Source organism: Hemicordylus capensis, chromosome 16 (assembly GCF_027244095.1).
Source record: "Hemicordylus capensis ecotype Gifberg chromosome 16, rHemCap1.1.pri, whole genome shotgun sequence".
Taxonomy (NCBI): domain Eukaryota; kingdom Metazoa; phylum Chordata; class Lepidosauria; order Squamata; family Cordylidae; genus Hemicordylus; species Hemicordylus capensis.
In genome coordinates this window covers 15,637,698-15,664,512 of record NC_069672.1, presented here as the reverse complement: position 1 = coordinate 15,664,512, position 26,815 = coordinate 15,637,698, and the positions used below count along the sequence as shown (strand labels likewise).

Genomic DNA, 26,815 nt, shown 5'->3' with positions numbered 1-26,815 from the left:
CCTGCCAGCACCACCACCACCACATGTATAGAGCTAAGCTGCACCCCCAGACCAGGAGGCAGCAACCTTAGCTCTCTGGCTGTGGCTGAACTACAACTCCCATCATTCCCAGCCACAACTTATTGTGGGGATGCTAGGAGTTGTAGTTCAACAGTCGGAGAGAGCCACGGTTGCCTACCCCTGCCCGAGACAGCGGCATTCTCGACCCCGCCAAATATCAGAAGGTGGCCAAACAACGTGGTCGGTGGATGCTACGTGAAGAGTCCGTTGACCAGTGTGCCAACCCCAAGACCAATATCATGGAAGACAGGGAGTCCAGAAACATACTGAACTCCCCTTAATGGATGGATCCACCAACCCATTTAGAGAGGGGCTGAGCGGACTGGATTCCTCCATGTCCACTCAAAAACCCAGAGTATCATCAGCGCTCCCCAGCCCCAGGAAAAGCTCTCAGTGCCACAGCACCTGAAACCCATGAGGGTGCATCGCAAAGACTGTTTAGCTCAGTGACTTCCCTGTGTTGAAAAAGGTCGTTCAGAAAACGGAGCCCTCCTCAGCTGCCTGCATGCATTTGGCTTGCCTTAACGAAAAGACCTGAAAATGCGTTCCGAATGCCTTGGTGGCCATCTTCTCTACGCTGAAGACATTACCCTTTGCAGCCAGGCTTGCCAAGTGGGAAACGGGCTCGCGCCAAGGGCACAGCAGACGCTCTGGCAAGTCCCCCCAGCCCAGCCAATAATCCTCCGCTTGCAGCCTTGGCAGCTGCTGGAGGCATTAAGGATTGCGGGCTGCACCATGCCCGACGCGCTCAGCATCTTTCTGAAGGGACACCAAGTTCATAAAGGCCGCCCTTCTGAACCCATGGACCTGTCAGCGGCTCGGCTCTCCCTGTCAAGGTGTCTGACCAAACCGGACAAGATCTGGGGCCGTTCCAACTCTGCCGGGCTGGCATCGGCCCACAGTTGCTTCCTCCATGGCCACCACCCTGGTCGCTAAGCTTCGGAAATCCAGACTACAGAGCGACTCCACAAAGGTTCACTCTCTCAAACCGGGGCCACCGTTGTCAAGCCGGATCACATCCAAGTGTGGCGCTCAGCACCACCTTGCCTCAGCCTGGAACGACCATTCTATTCAGAGACGAGGGAATTCAGAGACATTGTAGAACTGGGAAAAGGTGCAGAAGAGGGCAACCAAGATGATCAGGGGCCTGGAGCACCTTTCTTATGAGGCAAGGCTACAAGACCTGGGGCTTTTTAGTTTCGGAAAAAAGACGACTGCGGGGAGACATGAGAGAGGTCTATAAAATCATGCATGGTGTGGAGAAAGGGGAGAGAGAGGAATTCTTCTCCCTCTCACAGCACACTAGAACCAGGGGTCATCCCATGAAATTGATTGCTGGGAAATTTAGGAGCAGCAAATGGAAGTATTTTTTCACACAATGCACAATCAACTTGTGGAATTCCTTGCCACAAGATGTGGTGACAGCCAACAACCTGGATGCCTTGAAGAGGGGTTTGGATCACTTCATGGAGGAGAGGTCTATCAAGGGCTACTAGTCGGAGGGCTATAAGCCACCTCCAGCCTCAAAGGCAGGATGCCTCTGAGTGCCAGTTGCAGGGGAGCAACAGCAGGAGAGAGGGCATGCCCTCAACTCCTGCCTGTGGCTTCCAGCGGCATCTGGTGGGCCACTGTGTGAAACAGGATGCTGGACTAGATGGGCCTCCTTGGGCCTGACCCAGCAGGGCTGTTCTTATGTTCTTAAGGGAGCCTGGAGAGGTGGCATCCCCAGGGGCACAGCATGTGGCTTAGGATGGGAAACTCCACTTCCTGGGCTCCCCAAGGCCGCAAGTTTCTAGTCCTTATGCTTGGAAGCATGCCAACCATCCCGGCGGAAATCCTCAGAGGCCAGAGGCAGGGGGAGCAGGCTCAGTAAGATTTCCTCCCCAGGGTATGTGGGTGAGTGGAGGGGAGGAGAGCATAACTTCAAGACCCCGAATAGCTCAGGCAGCACTAGAAGTCGCTCACATCTGCACAATTGGTGCCAGCTGTGAAAAGCAGCTTCGCTCAGTGCAAGATCTGGAGTGCTTGGGTGCAGAGCTTGTGTTTGCAGAAGCCTGTGCTGTCGCCAATGCTAACGGGCAGGGACCCCCCTTTGGCAACTGTTCAGAAAGGTGCGTCTCAGGCACATAGAAAGGTGCATCTCAGGTACATGCAAAGGTGCGTCACCCCAACCAGACCACTGGTTCATCTAATCCAATGGCAACAGCTCTTCCAGATCTCTAGAAGAGAGGGCGGGGAGGGCTGTGGCAGCCACTTCTGAAACCCCGGGTCACCTAGGCCAGGACTCTCTGCTTCTCCTTGAGACGATGACCCAAGGGGGGCCGCCTTGGCCTGCCCCTCCCACAGCCCTGCCCGAACTCCTCCCCTGCCCCCAGCTCCAAGCAGGCCATTTGCGAGCAATTAGTCCCTTGGTTCCAAGCCCAGCGGGCCCATGCCAAGGCAGATTACCGGCCCCAACGGCGGCCTGCTCCTTTCAGGCAGGGCTTCGGGGAGGCCCGTGACTGACAAGGGCTCTAATGGAGCATAATTAGAGGCTCGGCAGCCGGAGGAAGCCCCGGCAGATGTGGCCAGAGGGCCGGCCGCCCCGCTCTGCTAATGAAGGGGGAAGCGGCTGGGGCTGACGGGGGCGCTGACCCAGAAAGGGCCTCCACCCGCCTCCTCACTGTGCCCTCCACGTTCAAGTTGGGCATTTTCCTCTCTGTCAGCACAATTGGGCCGAGCGGGGAAGACCTCTGGCTTGACAACTGCGGCCAGGACCTCGGGGGGAATGGAGCACTAAGCTGCTTAAACAAGGTTTCCACCTCGGGGCTCCACCCATTCAGGGCCAGCTGCAGGATTCTTTCCCTTTCCTTTTTTATTTGGGGTGGGGGAAGCAGCCTCAGCTCACAAGCCCTCGGTGGGTCCCCGGCCTCAGCCTGGAAGGGGCAGGGAGTGCCAAGCTTCAGCCTAAATGCCTCTGTTGCCAGATTTGGCTTTTTTAAAGCCAGATTTTGGGTTACGGCCCATTTGACTCACGAGACCCTCCCTGAGGAGGTTCTGGCCACCCTGCTAAACGCCCCGTGCAGGAGGGAGCAGAGACCGCGTCCCAGATTTCAGCCACGGCCGCGACACCAGCGTGGCTTTGTGGCCGGCCTCTTGCGACCACAGCTGCACACCAGGCACGGCAGTTCACATGCAAGCGCGATCTCATCGGGTGGTCCACCCCTGCCCCCGGGACTAAGGGGGTCCAGCAGGAGCTGGGCAGGACCAGAGCTTGAAACAGTGGGGTCTGTGCCTCACGTCCAAGTCAAGAGGCTGGGCTGGGTCCAAGACTGGCTGGGAATGGCAGGTGCCCCCGCCCCCCCAGGGAACTCTCTGACCCTGTTGGTCCCCGGGGAGGGGGGGGCGTTGCCAAGCTCTCCTTGGCCCCAGTTCCCAGCATGCAGCCCCCGAAATCCCACAAGATCTGGAGACCCTCGTTTGAGAGGCACAGAATTGGGGTCGGCCACCTTTCAGGAGTGGTCTTCATTTATTCACTCGAATGTAAGGTCTTGCATGCCACTAATACGTAATATTTGGATTCTCCCTCTCCCCGCCACACCCACATGAGGGGGGAGGTGGCCCTTTCTTGCCCCCGCCCCGATTCCCAGCAGGCAGCCTCTGAAAACCACCCCCAAAGCAGAGTCCAAGAGCAATTCCCGCTGACAGCAGTGGGGCTGGTTTTGAGGGACTTCATGCTGGAATCCGGGGCGAGGCGAGACAACCTTCACACGGGACCCTCTGGCCCTGTGGTGGGGGGGTTGCCTTGCCCCCCCCCGTCCCAAATTCCCAGCACGCAGCCCCTCACCTAACCCCTCAGGTTAGGCTGTGATCTCTGCACCAAATGTTAGCGGGCCCTACTCGGGTTTGGGGGCGCCCCACACTCACCAAGTCGATCAGGTCGCTGAGGTTCTTCTCGATCTGCTGAGGAGGCAGACGCCTCATCAAATCCAAGGCACAATCTAGCTGCTGGTCACTCTGGAGAAAGAGAGGAAAAAACACAAGTCAATGGCAAGGCGTGCAAACCAGAGCATGAACCTTTGAAGCGGCTCCATAGGAAGCGAGAAGGACCACCAGTCTGCCAAGCCCAGTTTTCTTTCCTCTAACCAGCAACTGCCCTCCAAGCCCTGCTCCTGCCTCAATCACTGTGATGAGAGCTGGGCTTGTGGTGGCAAGCATGACTTGTCCCCTTTGCTAAACAGGGTCTACCCTGGCTTGCATATGAATGGGAGACTACATGTGTGAGCACTACAAGTTATTCCCCTTAAGGGATGGCACCGCTCTGGGAAGAGCATCCAGGTTCCAAGTTCCCATCAAGCCCAGTATTGTCTACACAGACTAGCAGCGGCTTCTCCAAGGTTGCAGGCAGGAGTCTCTCTCAGCCCTATCTTGGAGATGCTGCCAGGGAGGGGACTTGGAACCTAGATGCTCCTCCCAGAGCAGCCCCATCCTTTAAGGGGGAGATCCCTTAAGGAGAAGCTCACACCTGTAGTACCCCATTCAAATGCAAACCAGGCTGGACCCTGCTTAGCTAAATCTCCTCCCAAATTTTAAAAGGCTGCAAGGAAGAGTCCCAGAATGGTGACCCTTTTCAGATCCCCACCTACACCTGGGCAAACAAAGAAGGCGTATTCGAATGAACTAACCACAGCAGACAGTGAAAGAGAAACTTAATCATATGATTAGTTGATTATCTAAAGCAATAGATAAACCTGATTAATGCACTACCCAACAAGAACTGCGTTAGAAATTATCTGTGACCATATTGTGCGAGCAACTACGCAGAACTTAGCCACACACTGAACAGAGTCCTGTTCAGAACAGAGCAGATCCGAGTCCTGATCTGCCAGGAGGAGAGAAATATAAAATAAGTCCGGCCACCCTGGGGATTTTTTTTTTTTTTTTTTAAGAAAAGGTGCTATAATCGAGTGACGGATATCTCTGCAGAAAACACTGAACAGTGAGACGTGGGCCAATGATTCCACTGCTCTCAAGTCTCAGATCACAGGGGCATACTTGTTCAGCATCCGGGATTTTTTAAAAAATCTGCCAGGAAGGCGTATTTCAGAGGCCACGAGAACATAAGCAAGGAGGAGAGGACTTTTGTCAGCCTAGGATGGAGAGAGGCAGGGCATACTGCTGGGAATGAGGCTGGAATGTGTGTGTCGGCCTCCAGCAGGAAAGAACGCCGAGCCCCCCAAGATAAAGCTCTTTCGGCTCATTACTGTAAGGTGCTGAGAACTCCCAGCGCAGCGCCCGTCATTAGCGAATGGCGTCAGCGCTTCCTCTTTTACACGAGACCAACGCACCAGCTAGGGATGGAGCCTGGAACGGACTCCCAGGCATGCATTCTTCAGGGGTCACAGTGCCTTCAACTGCGCAAGGCTCGCGGATCCCAGAACAAGACACCCAGATGCCAGCCTGAAAGGGGCTGATCCTACCGGGGCTCCTTCAGTCTCGGGTAACAGAATCAGGCATGTTACCACTTGCTCAGTGACTGTACCTGTAAGGAGACTGCCCAACTGAGATCGTGGATACTCACTGGCGAGAGACCAGCTCCAACTATAAGGCCATCTCTTCACAAAACCCTTAAATGTTATAGCGTCTGACATGTGCAAAACGTGTTGGTAACAGAATCAGAATTTTTTGATAGCATTTCTGATTCCGTGACCAGTGTATTTTGCACGTTTCAGACACTGCCTGTAATATGTAAAAGTACTGTTAAAAACATGGTCTTACAGTGGGAGATTTTCTCTTGCAAGTGGGTGTATCAGCTTGAAGACTGCCGATGGCTACAGTCATTGAAAAAGTGGCAAGAAGCCTGATTTCTGATTCCGTTACCCTTGGAATTGCCCTTACAGAACAGGCTACAACTGCCTTGCAAGTAACTTATTAGTCCACACACTTCTACGGGCACTGCTAGCAGGCAGAGGAACCAGGAAACTTGGGGGCCTAAAAAGAACCAACAATGAGTTTTATTCCACTGTCCATTTCACAGTAGCTTGTAACATTTTTCTTTTAAAACCTGTGTCCTACAGCCACCAACACCACATGATCTTCTTACATGAGCCTGTACCCAGTTTAGGGTCACCTTTTGCTACTAGCTGGGACCGCTCGGCCCGTGCCTGCATGCACAGAGGCAGGCTTCTGTAAACCCACTTGCCAGCTCGCCAGTGGCAAGTGCCCCCAGCCCTCAGGCAAGTGAAAGACCCGCACCACACAGTTCTCCCCAGAGCTCTCCTTTCCACTGCCATTTCGAAGAAGGCAAGGAACAGCAGGCATCTCCTACTTCTGCAGGAGGAAAGGGCTCCCGCTGGTTCTTACAGCCTCTACATCCCAGCACAAGAGACAGAAGACCCTCTTCAATCCCAAATCTCTGCCTGTGTGCCTAGAATGGATCTAAGGGAATTGGTGGCGACGGGGGATTGGTGGCGACCACAAATAACGGCTGGCGAGTGAGCAGAGCCTAGATTTGTGGGTCCCTCCACAGAGGCTATGACTGGAAGCGATTCTCAGCACAGTACAGATTTCTACCTCTGCGTTCGGCAGAGGTAGAAATCTGTCTCACTCTCTCCTCTTCACCTCTCAGCCCTCCAGAGGAAAAGGCTGTTTAGATTGGCCTGGGAATGCACAGCTCGCCCCAGAAAGGGGATCTTCCCTGCCACATGTTGTCCTTCTGTCCCGCTGCCTCTTAGGCATCACTTTAAAAGGCCGAGAGCACCGTTGCGAGGTCAGGGTCTGAACTTCGGGATCGTGGGAACGCTCGGAAGAAGTGCTCATCTCAGCGGTGCCAGCTGGAACCGTTTAAAAGGAAGTGGAGAAGAGACACACACACACCAACACCTCACTGACGGCTTCCTCCAACATTTTCCTAGGACTCTGGCTTTAGACCAAAACCTAGAGAACGTCGTGCCGCCCCCTAAAAAGCTGACGGCTAAAAAGCTGACAGGGCTGGATCACAAGCAAGTCCACTTCAAGCCCGCCTGAAGCCGTGATGCAGTTTTCATCCTGTCTGCACAGAATGATTTTAAGGCTGAGTTCAAGCTAGTAGTTCTCTGCATCACAGGTGCGCACTGGATCATGTAAATGCAATACTGAAGGATGAGGCAAGCATGAATCATCCCCTTTGCTAAGCAGGGTCCACCTTGGTTTGCATTTGGATGGGAGGTTACAAGGGAGCACTGGAAGATACTCCCCTTTCGGGGTGGGGCTGTAACTCAGTGGTAGAGCATCTGCACACTTGAGGTCCCAAGTTCACTCCCTGGCAGCAGCATTTCCAGGTAGGGCTAGGCAAGACCCCTGCCTGAAATCTTGGAGGGCTGCTGCCAGTCAGTGCAGACAATACTGATCTAAATGGACCAGTGGTCTGACTCGGTATATGGCAGCTTCCTATGTTCCTAAGCTCTTGGATGCCTCTACCTTGCAAAATAAGTTGCCAGAGTTATTACCCCTCCGTGACATGTCCAGGGCTCAGGAAATCCACTAGTCTACTTGTCTGTGACAAGTGAAAAATGATGCCTGACAAGTGAAAAAAAATCCTGACAAGTAATGTACCAACACAGCTCAACGAGTAGAATGTTTGTTTGGCTGGCGAACAGAGCCAACATTTCTTGACCCCGGATATGTGTCTAGTCATTTAGGAGACACCAAAAGGGGGAAACCAACCATTCTTTTCCAGTTTACAGAACCCTCCCTGGGTCACCCTGGGACAGAGCTTTGGTTTGATTTCACAGCGTACAGAAGAGAAGTGCTAACTTAAACTGGATGCATCTCCACATGAGCCAACCTCTTCCCCCTTATTGGGACAGTCCCTGGCGTCCCGAAGGAAGGCAACAGAGAAAGGAGAACACAACTCTCTGCACAATGAAAGGCAGCCGCAGAGTCTCACATTCCGACCCCAGTGTGGGCTGCCAGCTGTGCAAAGATCCTCAAGGCTTTGAGACTTCAGCGCGTGTGGCAATTTCTCACCCCTCGCATCTTCACTCCGGGAGCAGACTCCTAGGAGGAATGCAGAGCAAAGCTCTAAATGGACTTTTTATTGCAATCTCAGTTGCCTCACTATGGAAGGATCTGAGAGTCTGGAAGTTATTCGGAGTCTTAGCCAAGGTAAAGCCCCTTTAATAAGCCTCCCGCAAAGACGCTTCACTTCACAGCCTCCTCAGCCTCAGTTTTGTTCTGGCACAGCAGACTTGCTGACTCCTTCCCCCTCTCCAATTCGCGTCATTTCCCTTCCTCTTTCATGTATCTTGTTAGCCTGCAATGCCCAGGGTTATCAGTGCTAGCTTCCCCCCCACCCCACCCCGCCACCATTGTTTTGAAAAAGATAGGGAACCGGATGGTGTTGTTGCAACCCTCCAAAGTACATACACCGCCATTATAACAGGGGGAAGAAGTTCATTTGCCAGGGAAGGATGCAAGCTTCTCAGTCTCACAGAACTCTCAGGAAGGCAGCGTGGAAAGATCACAAAAGGGAAGAGGCAGCAGCCGGCAAGGAGGCACCAGAAAACTCTGCTAAAGAGCTGCCTGCAAAGCTGAGGGAAGGGACCAAACTTCTCAGACACACAAAACTTTCCAAAATACACAGGGCAGTGGAGTACGCTGGGATTACAGGAACATGGGAAGCCGCCTTCTACTGAGTAAGGGTGTGCGCGGAGGCCAGGTGAGTAAGGGAGTTGCGCTGGTGCCACACGCGGTATGGACCTGCAGCTTTACACCCCACCCTGCTTTGGATCCCCAAACTGATCCGTGGTTTGGCCGAACCGGACTGAACCGGTTCGCTGCGGACCAGTCCAAAGTCAGACAGCGGCCCGAACCGCGGCCTATGCACACCCTACTACTGAGTCTACCATTGGTCTGCTTAGTTCAGCTTTGACTGGCAGCAGCTCTCCAGCGTTTCAGGCAGAAAAGGGCCTTTCACAGCCTTACCTGGAGATAGAACCTGGGACCTCCTGCAAAGCGAAACATGAGCTGCACCACTGAGCTATGGCTCTTCCTCAGTTCTCCATGGAATCTCTAAAGCAGCTCAGCTTCAGTCCTCCTGCAGATGCTGGACTACAACCCCCATCACCCCCGACTATTGGCCGCTGTGGCTGGGAGTGATGGGAGTTGTAGTCCGGAGAGCCGAAGTTGTGCAGCCCTGCTCCAAAACTAGCCTGGCACAGAATTTCCCCCACCACACCCCCCCTAAGAACACAAGAACAGCCCTGCCGGATCAGGCCAAAAGAAGCCCATCTAGTCTAGCATCCTGTTCCCCACAGTGGCCCACCAGATGCCCTCCGAGAAGCCCTCATCCTGGTTCCTCCTCAGCAGTGTGCAGCGGAATATTACACACTAAAAGCACCAGGCGCACATCAGGGAGGGAGGCGAGCGCCATTTACCGTGGCCTTAGTGGCTTCTACAACTATGTTTATCTTCTGGGTCACAGGAGGGATGTTGATTACTTGCCTGGTCCCGTCATTATCCGTCACTGTGTGTTTTGGCTGCTTTGATCCAGCGCCAGAGAGACCCAGAACTAGAAATTTGGAAGAAGAAGAAAACCCACTTCCCAGCAAGAGTGGCGTCGGAAGGAAGGCCTGGGTGCCATCAATTAGCGTAACAGGAGAAAACTGTAATTTCCAGACACACACGCCCCAGTTAAGTGCTCCTATTAGTGAAAGGGATGATAGGTGCTGGAGTGGAGTGACCCCAGTGGAAATGCAACTAGCCACATGTCTTCGCGAATGTGAAAAAGTTGCCCTTCAGGAAGGGGCACTCCCCTGAAAACGTTTCCACCCCAGTGACTGGGGGAGCCATCTTATTTCTTTATTATTTCTCTATGTGAACCGCCCTGAGCCATTTTTGAAAGGGCAGTATAGAAATTGAATTAATTAAATAAATAAATAAATAAATAAATAATACGAAGTCTCGTGTATTTATGGAATGTTATGCAGTCAACTAGCTGGATCAATCATAGATCTGGGATCCACTGTTCTTTCTTTAAAAAATGCCATCGGTCTGCTGAATGAGTTTTGTTCTGGGCGGCAGTATCAAGGCATTGTGCATGCACATGCATTCAGAGTGCGACCTTCCTAATTCCACCTGAGCTGGATTTAAAACTGACTGAGCAGACATCAAAAACCATGCGAGTGTGTGCACATGTGCACACCTTAGAGGGAACACGGCTGGAATCATGCCTAGCTTCCAGGGCCTGCTTTCTCCCTACGTCTCAGATCACCTCTGATGCAGCCATGTCCCCAAGTGACAAGAAACAGTGAGCAGAAAAAGGTCTTCGCTGCCTCCTAGGAGGAGTGGCCAAGACCGAATTAATTTTTAAGCACGCATCTCACTCAGACGCTTTGCTAATTACTATTTTGGGCAAGGGGCAAGCTTCCCCGGCAGCATCAGCAACTTTCAAAAGCAGAATATTAGCATTTCTAATACAGCACTAGTGCCCTTCATACAGAAGCAGATGAGAAAGGTCAGGCCAGCAGGCAGGTGGAGAAGTGGGAAGAAACGTGTCAAATGACCTAAGAACTTGGATTAAAAAGAGAGAGGGGTAAAACACAAACACAAACACCCCATCAGCAGATCTTAATATTCTCTGCCTCCAATAACGGAAGAGGAAGTCTGAAAGCCGTGCTCAGAATAAGCAGTGCAGAACTGCATGAGAGCTGCAGTTCGTCGCAACTCTCATTTTGCAGATGAGAACATTTTAGAAGCTGCTAAAGGAGGAAGACAGGGAGGAAGGAAGCATGAGTAGTGGCCGCAGAATGGAAAGCTGGGCACAGAAGACGTCCAATGTGAGAAGCACTGCGTACGAGAGCTGCCAATCCAGGAAGGCACAAGAGCAGCACAGAATTTGGTCTCCTGAGAACTTCAGAGCTTTAAGAAACAAACAAAAACCGCTTCGGCCCCTTAGGGTTGCAAAGACAGGTCTCCGGGTGTGCAGGCAGGCCTCACGAAGACTGCAGAAGTCAGAGAGGCGGCAGAACAAGGCTCTGGAGGTTGAAGTCCCACCCCAGAGCCCTGCAGGACCCCTGCCCATGGCTAGCAAAACCACTCTCATGCAAAGGCAGTGAAAGACTCCTGCAGAAACCTTGCAGAGCTGCTGCCAACCAGAGCAGACAAAACTGAGCTAGACGGACCACGGGTCTGACTCAGAATATGGCAGCTCCTTCTGCTCATCAGGAGCATCCACAGCTCAGTGGAAGAGTATCTGCTTTGCATGAAGAAGGTCCCAGGTTCCCTCCCTGGCAGCATCTCCAGGTAGGGCTGGGGAAAGACTCCTGCCCCCAAACCTTGGAATGCTGCTGCCAGTCAGAGAAGACAGTCCTGAGCTAGACGGACCACGGGTCTGAGACTCCGTAGGAAGCAGCTTCCTATGTTCTTAATGGTAGTTCTTGGAAAAGCAGGAAATACACGGTAACATCTGAACAAGCTTAATGGAAGCCAGCACAGCAGCCCTGTGGCATCATACGCTCTACTTTAAAAATGTGATTTGCAGGGAAACCTCTACCGAGGTTTGAGAGCAGCTGACAACGGCAGGTCTGTTTCGTTTTGCTGACACACGGCCTGCCCACCGTGGGCCCAACTTGCAGGGCCACGCGATGAAGTCCCCACTCAGCGGAGAGTGCCGAGCCGCATGGGAGTATCTGATTTGGAGCGACACTGAAAATAGGGACGCCTCTCGCCGTTTCCTTGAGTCGCGTGTCAGAGGAAGTTCCTGTTCTCCATGGCTGGCTTGGCTGAAGCTCTGAGCAGATTTACGATCCCTGCAAAGCCATCAAGCCTCCAACGGACCCCATAAACGTGAGCTGCCCAGAGAAGCTAGCAGGCGCTTGCTAGTTTGGCCTCTTGCGGTGTGCAGGGCATTCGCTCTCTTCCCCACCCTTCACTCCCATGCGGTAAGAGTGGAAGGAGTTCCTCAGAGCTTCGGGATGTTTTTACAACAATATTGTAAAAACAACTTCCCTGTAAATTTGTTTGCCAAACATGGAGAGGTTTACCAACACAAAGAGCCCTCTCCCGACAGCGTGCTCTTCCATGAGTAGAGCGTGGCAAGACCCCCCTCCGGTCTTCTGTTTATATGTTGGGTAGGTCCTAATCTACAAATAACAGCAACTCCTTTGGGGAAGAGAGGCAGGGAACAGGGCCACCAGACGCAGCTGCTGCCAACAGACCCTCCGTCCACCTGGCTCAGAGCTGTCTACACTGACCGGCAGCAGCTCTCCAAGGTTTCAGGCAGGAGGGGTTGTACCTGGGGCCTTCTGCACAGAAAGCAGATGCTCTACCACTGAGCTATAACCCCATCCCCTAAGGGGAATAGTTTACAGTGTTCACAAGCAGTGTGTGTCCCATCCAAAAGCAAACCAGGGAGGATCCTGCTTCACAAAAGGGGACCATTCATGCTCGATACCACGAGACCAACTCTCCTCCTTCAAAACATAGGAAGCTGCCTTCAACTGAGTCAGACCCTTGCACCATCTGGCTCAGAGCTGTCTACACCAACTGGCAGTGGCTCTCCCAGGTCTCAGGCAGGAGCCTTTCCTAGGCCTACCTACAGCTGCTGCCAGGGAGGAAACTTGGGACCTCCTGCATGCAAGCAGGTGCTCTGCCACTGACCTACAGCCCCAACCCTGAGAGGAATCTCTTACAGCGCTCACATGTAGTCCCCCATCCAAATGCAAGCCAAGGCAGAGCCTGCTTAGCAAAGGGGACCACTCATGCCTGCCAGCACAGGGCCAGCTCTCCTCCTACCTCCACCCCTTTAAAACCAGCCGCACTCTAGCATCGCATTAAGAGTTGCGTCTCCAGTTCAGCCAAATCTCATTACTACATCAAAACGATCTCTCTGGCCTGGCACGGATGCCCACAGCTCCATTTGCGTCTTGCTTCTCTCCGCTCCCATTAAAGCCCGGGTTATGTTTCCTACAACCGCAGCGTGGAGATGCAGCAAGAGCAAGGAGCCGAGGGCTGTAGGCGCCAGTCCTCCGGACTCTATTTCTGGTGTGCAGCCCTGCAAAAAATAAACCGGCGAAAGGCAGGTAGCCGGGGATCGGTTTCGACCTCAGGAACGCTGTCAGCTTAAACAGAAAAGGCAGCCAGTGCCCAGCAGAAATGTCAGGGTGGGTTTATTTAGGGTATCTGTGAGAAGTCGCTTCTGGGCCATTTCTGGGCTTCTACCAGGAAGTGGGGACAAGGGAGCCAGATTCAGCAGGTTCCCAGGGCAGAAGGGGAACTGCCCGGCTGCCCTTCAACCCAGAGGAAGTTCAGAGGGCTCTGAAGTCCTGGATTCTCTTGCAAAGAGCTGGGAGCAGCAGCTCTTGACCTCCGCCCCGGAACCTATTTGGCAAGACGCTCGCAGGGCTGAATCCCCCGCAATGGTGCCCCAAAGTGTGCCACTGAGTACCTCTGAAAATTCTCACTGTTTTATGCAGTTTCAAATGACTTATGGTTTGTTTGCAGCGGGGGGGGGGCGGGTTTGGTATGTGTTTTTTTTAATACGGTAAACTGGTTTCTAGCGGAAGGAAAGAAACTGAAAATAAAGGAAGGGCAGGGTGGGAGGGGCAGGAAGAGGTTGCATCTCCTCGGCGGCCCTCTGGACCTCCCTAGGCAGACCCAACTGGCCCTCTGACCACCCAGCGTGACCTCCAGAAATCACAGCAGGTGTGAACCCTGCGGTGATCACCTGCAGGACTCAGAAGTCGTCAGCCTTTTGCAAAGGACCTTGCCCAGCAAGCAGATCTTAAGATTCCCGCTCCCCCCCCCGCCCCCATTTCCAAAAGCGGGCCATCTGGCTTCCTTTCGACATTTAAGAGGAAGTTTGCTAACCCGTTGACTAGGAAACCGAGCGAGGGATGTTCAGTTTCACCGCCTTGCAAAGCGTTAACGTGCCGTACGGTGCAGGGAAGCACACAGGGTGCGACCCTGGCTTCACTCTGTACAGTCTCTAGGATACCCCGGGGCTTTGCATGCAGAAGGACCCAGGTCCAATTCCTTAGCGCCGCGCTCGCTCTCCTGAACCCTCTGCCTGCATGCCAGAAAAGGATCAGAGGGAAGGAAGAGAGGGGATTGGTGGCGGCCACAAATACAGGCTGGCTAGTGAACACACAGGCTTGGTGGTTACTTTACACAGCCAACCCTCACTAATTGTGAGGGTTCTCTTCTGGCAAAACCTCACCGTAGGCACATTCGCGATTGGCAAGGCATTAAAGTCTATGGGAAATGGGGTTAGGGGAACTGCCACCACAAAAATACTTAAAAAGAAAAGAAATACCAAAATAATTGCTTTTTTTAAAAAATCACAAAAATTCCTGCAGTATCACCAGGGGGCACCAAGAGGAATGAGTAGACCAAACCTCTGAACCCCCCACCCCCATATCAATGACCCCTTCCCCATCAATTAAAAAAACCTCGCCAAACATGGATACTCGGGGTCACGGTTGGCAAGACCGGTCACCATTTCCCATCCACATACACGCAAAACCACGGTTAGTAAAACCAGGGTTGGCAAGGGATGACCTGTATTCCTTGTTGAGACTCTGAGCCCTCTGGGTGACCGGGGACCGTGATATGTAACCCGCTTTGGAAAGCGGGTTGAAAAGCGGCAAAGAAATGGGATTCGTATTTGTGGGCCCCTGCTTTTTTCGAAGGACCGGGGAGACGGCCGAGATTCCACCCAGGCCTAAACAGGAGCCGTCGCTCAGCTGGCGGCTGCCGCTTTCTTCCAACCACCCTCCACTCCTGGTTCCAACCTACAGGGCTAAATCAGCTGGGGTGGGGTGGGAGGAGAGAGAGACGCGCTGCTTCGACGGCTGCCTTCGCCTCCTCCAAAAGGAGTCATCCGTACGGGCAAGTACAGTACCAAGTTATCTATAAATAGAGACGCGCCACCTTATACTACACGCTTTGCTTCCACGGCGAGGCGATGCATACTGTAGTGCTGCTACTCGCCATGCATTCCAAGCCAGGGACCCGGCATGTCTGAGGCTCACCACGCTTTATCCGGAGGCGAACTGCAGGCGGCAGCTGCAGAGCAAAGGCCGCCCAGCCAAGCACTGCTAGACGACGGGAAATACAGAAATGGGTGGCAGAGGGTGCCACCTACTAAGCCAGCGGTCTTCCCTACCTTGTGGCTTGAGCCTGGTCTCACACTTTATTTTTCTTTTCTTTTTTTAAACTGCATCCTTTTTATTAACATTGGGAGAAGCCTGGAGCAGTAGTGTTCTGGAGGAGTGGGGTATAAATACATGTTTTAACACAACCACAACTATAGCTTTCAAATAGGAGCTACTTTGCAGGGCGGGGCGGGGGGGGGACCTTCAGTGTGAGAGCCGTTTCCCACTGTGCTGACCTGCACACAGCAGTGTGCTTTACTGAGGGCCAGGAGGGCCCTTTAAGAGAGACGGAGCCCTCTCAAGAACTCTAGGGGAAAGCACTGGGAAGGGCAATCTTTCCCAGCACTCTGTGCATGCCTTCCAACGTGGTGCAGGGGCTCAAGAAGGCTTCCTTTCCCTTAAAGCTGGAATTCATAGGGACAGAAAGAGCTGCCACATACGGAGTCAGACCCTGGGTCCATCTTGCTCAGAATTGTCTTCACAGATTGGCAGCGGCTTCTCCAAGGTTGCAGGCAGGAGTCTCTCTCTCAGCCCTGTCTTGGAGATGCTACCAGGGAGGAAACTGGGAACCTAGAGGCTCTTCCCAGAGCGGCTCCATCCCCTGAAGGGAATCTCTTCCAGTGCTCACACTTCTAGCTCTTGGGCACTGGGCACAGCACTGGATGGTGGGAACGGCCCCCTCCACATGGTGCCAGGGGGGATGTGCAGAGGATTCCAGCTTCACACAGACCCAAAAGACAAACTTGGTGTCGGTGGGGGCCGCCAAGGGCCCCCTGCAATGAAAAACACCACCCTGAACATTTAGCAGCCCTCTTTAAAACGCCAACCTTTCCATCCGCTCTGAAAGAAAGCAAAAAAGCTACCCCTATTTGAAGTGGGAGTTAATTGATGCTTCCTCTGCCCACAGAACTTCTCGTTTGCATGCAGTTTCCAGTCAGCATTTCCCAGAATGCAAGACGCAGGGGTGAAAGGGAGGGAAGACAAAAAGACGACGACTAACTAGAGGGCATGGAAGGAAAATGAAGATGGGAGAGGCCTTTAATAAGGACACGCTCGGTTTAGGAGGAACAGGGAGACATGTCATTCTCCCGGAGGAAGGACAAGTTCAGAAGGTAGCTCTTCACTTCAGGCAGTAGCTTCAAAACTGAATCCCGAGTCCACACAAAAGCAATCTTTTTTTTTTTTTTTAAGTTCATTATGCAGATGCGCCTGCTGCCAGGACAGGCAAGCACCGTCCTGATATTTGGAAGCTACGCGTGACTGCACACCGAAGTGGCATCTTAAAGCCTGCCTTCCAGCCCCCTTTAACAAATTGATTTCTCAGCCGTTCAGTGGCCTGGAAAATGCTTTACGATTCTTGCATTCCTCTCAACACCGCTGTAGACTCCGGGACAGTGTTCCCTCTCACAGGGATGCCCAGATGTGGCTGACTACAATCCCCAGAATCCCCAGCTGCAATGGCTTCTGCATGGGGATGATGGGAGCTGTAGTCAGCAGGCACCATCTGGGAATCCCTGTGAGAGGGAACACTGCTCTTGTGCACTGTCGATGACTACAGACCGGCAGAAAAGGGGCCCTTCCCTGAAGCTAAACAGAATGCATGCTTCCGCTTAAAAGGGGCTTAATATTAAAATACTGCGAGTATCAATATGCACACCTGGCTGCTACCGTCAGTGCTAGAGCCCCGGCTTTGCACGCAGAAGGTCCCAGGTTCATTCCCTGGCAGCATCTCCAGGGACAGAATCGTGAAGCACTGAGCCCAGGGAGCATAGGGAACATGGCATTAGACAGACCAAGTGTGACTCAGTAACAGGCAGCTTCACACAGCTATGGAGCACACGCGCCTTGCCAAGGCTGGCTGAAGTGTGCACAGAGGTCACCGAACCTTCCCGGCTCAGCAGTCTCGTCCGTGTGTGATGATGTTGCTTGCTTGTGCAGGAAGACTACCTTGTAGGACAAGATCAACGCCAAGCCCCAGTCTGAACTCTTGGGTGCTGAAATATCTCAGGCCTGCTCTTGTAGTCAGACTGTCCGGGGGGGGGGGCCTGCATGCCAGGCGCCAGCTTCCTCGCTCGTACAGGAATCCCTGTCGACTTGGGGGTATGTTTCATGCCCCTGCCTTGGGGGAAGACCCTGCTTGCTCAGCTTAAGGCATTCCGGTGGATTACATGCGCCCCATGTTCGAGCTAGGTTCTATGGAAGCAGTACAGAGGAGGAATCCCCACGATACTCAGCCACCATGTTTAAAGGCCAGTGTGGCGAGGAATGATGGGGCCTGTAGTTAGGCTCATCTACAGCCCTGACTTGTGATGGCCACCAAACCCCCTCAGCTCCTTTTCTGGCAAGTAGGCAGAGGACTTAGGAGAGAAGCAGGCCTTCTGTCATTTGCCTTGGGAGATGGAGAGGGGAAGAAGCAAGGGGGGCCCTCTTCTGCTCAGAAGGGATTCCTGCCGTTTCTTACCCTCTCAAACGTGGCCGTGGAAAGGAGCCCTCTGGGGAGGAGATCTGTGTGGTGCTGGGGGTCCCGCTTGCTACGGGGCTGGGAGCAAGGGGGTTTGTAGGTGCCGGGTTCTAACACCAGCTCTGATGAGAATTTATGGGCTGGTTAGCCAATCAAGAGCCAGGCTAGTTCCTTCCTGTCCCCACCCTTCCCAGCTGTGAAACAGGAATGCAGAGGAACCTCAGAAGGAAAGTTCTCAGAAGGTGAGGAATGTTCCAAGTTCAGGTCAAGAAACAAGGTCTGGAAAGACTTCTCTGGCTGGCAGACCCTCTCCAAGGTCTTCAGGCAGGAGACAACACTAAGATACATGGACGGCTCCTCCAGCTCAGGAGAATAAAGTCCATTCATACATGAAGGAGCAATAAACTTCTCAATTAAGTACACACACACACTCCTTGTTATGTCAACCTTAGGGCTCCAACAACTGCACAGGGCAAGCAATAATTCTGGGTGAGCAATTGGGAGAGATTCACTACTCAGATTGCCGGGTGACTCACAGCTACATGCGGGAGAGCTTGTAGTTTTTGGTGCCAGTCCACAAGGTGGATTTAAACCGCCCCATTCTCACTGCCTCAGGGCCCGGGCGGGCCTACAGAAGAGCATCCACATTAGAACACTGCCCTCCCACCCTCTTTCTCGCCCAGCAGGACAGACACCCCCAGACCACCGTGCAACAATCCACGCTCCAGAACTACCCCACCTTTATGACTCAACGAGACTGCTACCGACAGCCTAGCACAGCAACACACGTCCATCAGCCAAAAACAAACAAAAAACAAACCTCCAGCCACACCTGGACAAAAGCTTCCTGGTAGCCATTTCACAGTTTGCAGGTCTGGGTCTGAGACGCAGTCTCTCCTTCTGATAGGGCAACACTGCTTGCTTGTTTAGAGCCAAGCACTACATAGGAACATAGGAAGCTGCCATATACCAAGTCAGGCTATTGATCCATCTAGCTCAGTATTGTCCACACAGACTGGCAGCGGCTTCTCCAAGGCTGCAGGCAGGAGTCTCTCTTAACCCTATTTGGAGATGCTGCCAGGGAGGGAACTTGGAACCTTCTGCATGCAGGTGCTCTTCCCAGAGTGGCCCCATCTCCTAAGGGGAACATCTACAGTGCTCACACATGTAGTCTCCCATTCCAATGCAAACCACGGACCCTGCTTAGCAAAGGGGACCATTCACACTTGCTGCCACAGGACCAGCTCTCCTTCCACGAGGAAGACTACAGATCTTCCTCATTTCCTCACAGCCAACCAACCAGCCCTTCACTGCCAGCATTCCCAAGATCTTCCCTTCCTCCCTTGCAAATAACCCCATGCCTCTCACCTATATGAATCTTCTACTGAGTCAGATCCTCCTTGTCTCAATGATCTCAGAATTGTCTACACTGACAGGCAACAGCTCTCCAAGGTCTTTCTCAACATTTTAACTGTATATCTTTACTACTGTTTATTTATTTAGCTGCATAACTGTATACCACCTAAAACAAGTGCCCCCAGGAGGCTTACGTAACAGACATCAGGTTGGTCCTGGGGCTTGCCCCTTGCCAAGCAGGATGGGGCTGTGGTGGAGCCCCTGTTGACATCACGGGAGGTGGTTCAGCCGTGCTCAGCACTGCCCGTACTTGGGGCCTTCTGCATCAAAAGCAGGGGCTCCACCACTGAACTGTGGCCCCATCCGCTAAATATATTAAGCTGCCTTCTACAGAGTCTTCTTGTTCCATCTAGCTCAGCATTTCCTACTCTGACTGGCAGCAGCTCTTCAGAGACAGAAAAGGGTCTTTCCCCTGCCGTAGCTACAGATGCTGCCAGGGACTGAATCTGGGTCCTGCCGCATGCAAACCTTCTACTCCGAAACGAAAACCCCTCTTCCAAGAAGCAACTTTGCTTACCCACGTCCCCCTACAAAAAAGCGAGTCCAAACCAAGCATACCCCATAACCCCAACCAACTCAGTACTAGGAGGCAGGGCAGGAAAAAAGCCCCTCCCTCCGACAGCAATATAGCCCTACCCCACAAAGGGGCCCCAGGCCTCCTCCCTGCCCATCATGCTCTCCGACCGGAGCAACTCAGGCAAACATCAACTGCCACCTGCTCAGGACAGGGTTACCCCAGGAGCAAAGACCTCCCCTCCTTGGTCAGCCCTTCAGAGGAGAGCTGGTCTGGTGGTAGAGAACATGGATCGTCCCCTTTGCTAAGCAGGGCCCACCCTGGTTTGCATTTGAATGGGAGACTAAATGTGTGAGCACTGTAGGTTATTCTCCTTAGGGGATGGGGCTGTAGGTCAGGGAAAGAGCTAATCATACTACAACAGGCCTGCTCCACTTAGCCTCCCCCCAGCTGTTTTGGGGCGACAACTCCCATAATCCCCAGCCACAGTGGCCAATAGCAGGGGGAGAATGGGAGTTGTAGGCCACCATCTGCAGGAGGGCTGAAGTTGAGCAGGCCTGTACTACAACAATACAACCCAAGTTCCCAAAGTGGTTTACACAGAGAAATAACAAATAAATAAGATGGCTCCCTGCCCGCAAAGGGCTCACAAACTAAAAAAGAAACAGGAGACAGACGCCATGAGCAGCCACTGGAGAGATGCTGCACTGGGGACGGATAGGGCCAGTTGCTCTCCCCCTGCTCCTACAGGCTTGCTCCTTCAATAAAGAGAACCGCCACTTTGAAAAGGTGTCTCTTGGCTCAGGGAGCAGGGGATGCTAACAGAGCAAAGAGCACCTGCTTGCTTGCATGGGAAAAGTTGACAGCAAGAGAAGAGGACACGACCAGCAGCAAGGTGGATGGACTCGATGACGACAGCCATGAATGCACCACTGAGAGACCTCAAAGGCCAAGCTGAAGACAGATCACCCTGGAGAGAATCTATCTAGTGGGTTGCCAAGAGTCGACACCGACTGGACGGCACTTAATTACTTAATCAATCAGCCAATGCAGAAGGTTCCAGGTCCCCTCCTTGGCAGCATCTCCAACACAGGGCTGGGACAGACTCCAGCCTTCCCACAACCTGGGAGAAGCCGCTGCCAGCCTGTGTTGACAACACTGAGCTGGAGGGCCCAAGGGTCTGACTCAGTGGATGGCAGCTACCTAGGTCCCCCCCCCAGATCCCCATTAGGAGGAGGGGGCTTCCCCTTCTGACAGCCCCCTCCTCCTAGACCTTGGCCCCCCAGTCAGCCACCTGGGCACTCTGGAAGGAGGAGAAGGGGCCTCCCCTCTGCACGGCCACGCCCACAGCCCCTCCCCCTCCCCTCCTAGCCACGCCCACTCTCCTGAGCAGTGCCTCCCGCCCTACCCTACCAGGAACCGCGACCGCGAAGGCCTCGCCTCGCCTCCCTCCCTGCTCTCTCGGCCCCCTCACCATCTTGTCTCCGCGGGGCTGGGATCCGGGGGCAGCAGCGGCGGCGGCTCTGGGGTCCCTCCGTGCGGCCTCTCCGAGCGCTGAGCCAGGCCGCGGCCCTCCACCTTCTTCTTCCTCTCCCCCACTTCCGCCGTTGCCTAGGAGTTTGCACATCCGGGTCAGCGGCGCGCCTGCGGGGCAAGGCCACGCCCCCTCCCTCTGCTCCCGGCGCGCCGCAGCCAATCAGAGCGCGCCTCGCCGGCCATCGCCAAGTATGGAGCGGCAGGGCGCGCGCGTGCGTCCCTTGGAAGCGGGAGGAACCATTTGGCGCTAAAGCGGGGGGGGGGAGGAGAAGAGGAGGCGGAGCGAGGCGCGGACGGAGAGACCATTTTGCGTGATAATAGGGTGGGCGGGAAAAGAGGCGAACCGCGTGGGAGAAAGCAGGCAAGGAAGGCGCCCGGCTCGGAGTGGGAGGGGCTTGTTTTGCATATATCTGCATAAGGCTGCGTTATGTAATATGTGCTGAATATATATATTTATATATTGGGAGCTGCTTTCAGAGGTATCCAGAGAGGTAGGCTGCTCTCAACCATGGAGGTTCCACTTAGATGCTTTCACAAAACCCATCTCCACAGCTTATGGAGTCTTTTTTTTCTGCGCCCCCAGCCTACCCCCTATTGCCAGTCAAGTTCACTAGGTTAAGTGTGTTTACTTAAAGGGCTGGGCAGCATATCCACAAACGGGAGGAGGGCAGGGTGTGCTCAGTGAATGGGGTCAAAGTATGAGTCGGTCGATAAAACGAAGAGTAGAACTGAGATCTTATCAAAAAACAAAACTGCTTCCACCAGCGGTTCTCGAACTTGGGTCCTTAGATGTTGTGGGACTACAACTTCCATCATCCCTTGCTACAGTGACCAGGGGGAGGAGGCCATGATAGACACACACACACCCCCCCCCACAACTCTGCATGCAGAAGGCCCCAGATTCAGGCCTTGGCAGCACCTCCAGGTAAGGCAGGGATTCAGGAAAGACCCCGTCTGAGCCGCTGCCAGGGGTGGGTTAAGCTTTTTGCCGCCCTTTTACCTTAAACAAAAAAGGTTTTTTTGTAATGAGGTTAATAGCGGGGGTGGGGGGGCTTTCTCCTCTCCCACTCCACCCTTGCTGCAGCTGCCGCTGCCCACAGAGAGGGGCGGCAAAATCTGAGGAAAGGCAAAGTTTGCCACCCCTCAGATTTTGCCGCCCTAGGCAAATGCCTACCCTGCCTCTCCGTTAACCCACCACTGGCCGCTGCCCGTCTGTGCAGGCAATTCTGAGCGACATGGACTAAGGGTCTGTCTCAGTATAAGGCAACTTCCTATGTTCCTAACATCTGGGGGCCCAAGTCTGAAAACGCCAGTCTTGTACCACTTGACTCGGTTTGCAATTATAACTCTGAATAACTCTCAGGTTGCCATCTTTTCCACCAGCCCCTATAACTCTGCCTTTAATTGCAGCCCAATATGCAGACCTCTGCAGACCATTTACCTCAATGCGGAGCAAACATCACCTGACAATATCTGCACATCCTGCTGCTGTAGATGGTGCAAGAGCAGAGCAGGCCCTCTTTCCCCAGTCAGTTGGCAACCCTTCATAGCACCCAACGGTACCTCTCCTCCACAATCTGCTTTGGCTTCAGACATGGAACCTACACCCACCCCCCGGCTGCCTCTCTCTTTTGCTGCATCAGCTTTTCCCAAGCCAAGAAGAGGTGAGGTGAGTATTGTGGAAACCATTAAGTACTTTCAACAGGCATTGCATTTGAAGAAACGTTTCCCGGACAAAAATAACAGCATCAGAGCCGGTAACACATTATTTATGCAGGCAGGATGGGCAGTGCTCTCAGGCTGGCCTTGTAACAGGAACCGCAGATCCCCAGAGGACCGGTTCAGCTTTTCCACAGACGTCACATCAAACACTCAGGTCTCGGAGCCTGGGAAATGGCTTTGATCTGCTGTGATTTGAGTTATGGGAGCCGCTCTAAGCAGAAACATAACTCTTGCGCAACTAGTGAAGTGCTCATCATCAGGAACAGGGTTTCCTCGCTCCGTTTCTCCAATTGTTCACTCCGCCCTGTGGGTCACTCTGACTCCCTTCCTTTTCTTTTCCTGGTAGATTTCTGGAATTAACTCGTTCACCCCTGCTAGCTGAGCAAAGAAGCACCTTCGAAAGTGATGATTCTCTTATGTTTATCAGGGGAAGAGCCATTGGCCGGATTCACCTCCAGCCAAAGATCCACAAATTTAGGCTTAGCTCACTAAGGTAAAGTGTGCTGATGAGTCAGTGCCGACTCCTGGCGCCCACAGAGCCCTGTGGTTTTCTTTTGGTAGAATACGGGAGGGGTTGACCGTTGCCATCTCCCGCGCAGTATGAGATGATGCCTTTCAGCACCTTCCTATATTGCTGCTGTCTAATATGGGTATTTCCCATAGTCTGGGAAACGTACCAGTGGGGATTCGAACCAGCAACCAGCAACCTCTGGCTTGCTAGTCAGATCCTTTTCTGGCACATCGACAGGGGGCATAGGAGTGAAATAGATCTTTTGTCCTTTGCATTGGGAGATGGAGATGGGAGCCCTCTCTTACTTCCCTGAAGGGAACCTTGCTGTTTCTTACCTTCTCAAAAATAGCAGTTCAAGTGGTCCTGTGTACCCCCCGAGGGCTATGGCAAAGAATTTGTGGAGCTGATATTGTTTTTAATGTTAAACTACTGGGAACCAAACTTGCCAATATACTGCAAACCATGCGACAGACTACCAGCAGATCTGGATCTGTACGTAACACAACAATCTGCCAGCAAATCCTTCTGCCTGTGGATCAGATAATGCAGATAGTTCTCTGGCCTCCGAGCAAAATGCCTGCAAAGCTTTCCATCAGCTTGGACGTGAAACAAAATATCTGGAGCCTTTTTTTTCCTTCTTTTTTTTTTTTTTTTTTTTTGAGGACCCAAGATTGCTCTGGGTGATGAACAGATCCCCGGCTGGGGTCTGGGTGTGTTCAAAAGTGGAACGATCCGTTGGTTTGCATCTTCATCCTTCTAAAAGCCATCCTCTTTGAACACATTCAGAGTTCAAGGAGAGTTTTCCATTCTGGCCGGGAGACGAGAACGGAGGGGGTCTGGGCTGGCTCTTAAGAAGCATAAAGGAGGGTGAAACAGCTGCATTTGGTTTTTTTTACCCTAAATATTTGCATGAAGTTCACCAGCCAAAAAATGTTTGCTTGCTCGGCCTGAGAGAACACAGTTGGGAATGAGGACCAGCTGCATGCACTTGGATGTTTATTGCAGAGCGTGGTTGAAAAGGGCATGTCTCCTTCGCTTGGGAGGAGGCAGGGGCAGATGACAGATAAAATCAGCAACCATGATCAGAAAAATTGGCCCAACCTGTTCCTGTGTCTATAAGAGCACTTTAGTCAGCAGAAATCTGGGAGCCAGTGTGGTCTAGAGGTTAGATTGTTGGACTAGAACCTGGAGACCCGAGTTCAAATCCCCACCCAGCCTTGAAACTCACTGAGTGACTCTGGGCCAGTCACTTCTCTCTCAGCCTAACCTTCCTCACAGGGTTGTTGTGAGTATGAGCATAAACCATGTACACTGCCCTGGACATTTTGGAGAAAGAGCGGGATACAAATGTAAGAATAAATAAATAAATCAGCAGATGGGGATGTTCATCGCTTACAGGCAAACATTATCACCTACTAATGTCTGCAGAGCAAGCCACTGTTAAAAACACCAAAGCAAAGGCCAGTTTAAAAAAAATGTTGGCATCCTTGAACTGAGCAGCTCTTCTGTTCAAAAATGGGCTTTTGTCCACACCTGGAGGATCAGCAAGACTGCAAGAGAAGCCAGTGGTACTGGGCAGAGAATCACTTTGGTTGAGGAAACACCACACCTGCTTGAAACTTTTGAAAATGTTGGATGGCATGCATAGAACCTATGTTTGGAAGAAAAGATTGCTTGTCAGCTTTGAGCATCTAATTTAAGAGAAAAAGCATTCTGGCACACGCAGAGAGAGCTCCCAACAAAGAGGTTAGCTTGACAACTGAACATCTTTGGAAACTCAAACCATGTGCATTTAATAAATGGTGTGTTTGATTGCACGGCCAGTGACAGTCGTTCACATGTGCTTTCCCCGTGCATTTTAACGAAGCCTCCGTGGTCTTGTCTTTATTAGCATTGAAATGGGTTTCTTCACAGTTAGCCAGGGTTTTTAAAAGGATTTTGTAGGTCTGCTGGGTAGGTTGCACTGAATCTCCCTGGATTTGCCCCATGCAGAGAGAAATTCAAACCACAGTACTGAGGCAGAGAGCCAAGGTATTAGAAATGGGGTTCCAGCTTTTTATTTACCCTCTGGTTCAGACACTAATGTCGAAAGGTATTTCAGTAATGGCTCTGGACACTTTTTGTTTTTACTACTACTATTATGAATATTTATCTACTGCTTTTCAACCAAAGTTCCCAGAGCAGTTTACAGAGAGAAATAAAAATGCTGCCAGGGAGTGAACCTATACAGGACGCGGCTTGAGAATGAAGAGTGGGGAGGGATGGCTAGCCCAAAGCAGTGAATCGTTCTTTGACACATGGATAGAGCCATCCATAGCTCAGTGGAAGAGCATCTGCTTTGCATGCAGAAGGTCCCAGGTTCAAACCCTGGCAGCATCTCCAGGTAGGGCTGAGAGGGACTCCTGCTTGCAACCTTGGAGAAGCCGCTGCCAGTCCATGCAGACAACACTGAGCTAAATGGACCGAGGGTCTGACTCAGCATAAGGCAGCTTCCTGTGTTCCTGTGAAGTTTCTCCCTCTCCTGCCGTGAATCTTTGATTTACTTCTTTTCTCCTTCCTCCCCTTTGCTCCTTTCCCTCTTATTTATTTATCAGGTTCACATTATGAAAAGTGCCTTGTAAAACTTGTGCAATGCGACGGGAGGATTTGGAAGCCACGTCATCCGATCATAAATATCCACAGTTGCATAGGATGGGTTTAATTGCCGGTGTGTTTTGATGGCAACCAAGAGAGAGAGAGGCCTGACCTTTGTGTACACCATCAACTTTTCCCAGGAGGTGGGAAATGGATTCAAAGTTGCTAATGGAAAACTTCTTCCAGGCTGCTCTTTGATTGCCCGGCAACTCCCAAATTAAAAAGAAGCAGACAGAATTCACAAAAGAAGAGACGTCCGCAACAATTATGCTGAAATACTTTCCATATCTCTTCGAGAAAAGTTTGCACCCCGGGGAGCTCACACATGACGGACAAAGGCAAGGGGGAAAGAGTCATTCCTCATAATCTGATCCATATTAAAGATGGGCTTGATGTGGAATTTAGGAGGTCAGGCTACCCTGGGGTTGCCAACTTATTGGGGGGGCATCCCAACCTGGGATTGCCAACTTATCGGGGGGAAGTCTCTAAGCTGCTGTATGGATTTTAATAGCAGCTTGATCCAAAGGAATCAGTGGGCGAAATGTTTCATAAGTGTGAAATTCCTATTTCCATCCATTTCCTATCTGTACCCTGCAATGGATGAGGGACCTTGGGGTGGGGTCACAAGAGGGAGGGCCTTGGAGAAGGGATCAGAGGTTACTGATGCAATTCCATTTAGCATTCCAAAAAGATCTAAAACACCCCCATTCTCCAAAAGTCTTCACCCTACAGCAGTCCTGATCAACCCACAGAAAGGGGCTATTAAACCAATTTCAGGCTGTAGTGTATCAGAAGCAATTGGGTATTTAGAGCCTTGATGTCCATAAGTAACTTAACTTTTTAATTAT

The 26,815-nt window shown here is 52.3% G+C and overlaps 1 protein-coding gene and 1 long non-coding RNA gene across 3 annotated transcripts in view; one reads left to right on the top strand and one right to left on the bottom strand.

Annotated features, from left to right (window-relative positions):
* CAPZB (capping actin protein of muscle Z-line subunit beta) overlaps positions 1-21,206 on the bottom strand; it is a 44,727-nt gene extending 23,521 nt beyond the window's left edge. For both annotated transcript variants that reach the window (XM_053280610.1, XM_053280611.1), the window contains exons 1-2: positions 21,039-21,206; positions 3,967-4,056 (exon numbers count right to left, since the gene is read on the bottom strand). In XM_053280610.1, coding sequence (XP_053136585.1) covers positions 3,967-4,056; positions 21,039-21,191 — 243 coding nt within the window. In that variant the 5' untranslated portion in view covers positions 21,192-21,206. The remainder of the gene's footprint in view (positions 1-3,966; positions 4,057-21,038) is intronic.
* A 249-nt stretch (positions 21,207-21,455) lies between these two features.
* Positions 21,456-26,588, top strand: LOC128338712 (uncharacterized). The gene is made up of 3 exons (XR_008312678.1): positions 21,456-21,591; positions 22,511-22,769; positions 25,928-26,588. It is a non-coding gene; the product is annotated as an uncharacterized LOC128338712 (long non-coding RNA).
* Positions 26,589-26,815: the final 227 nt, after the last annotated feature.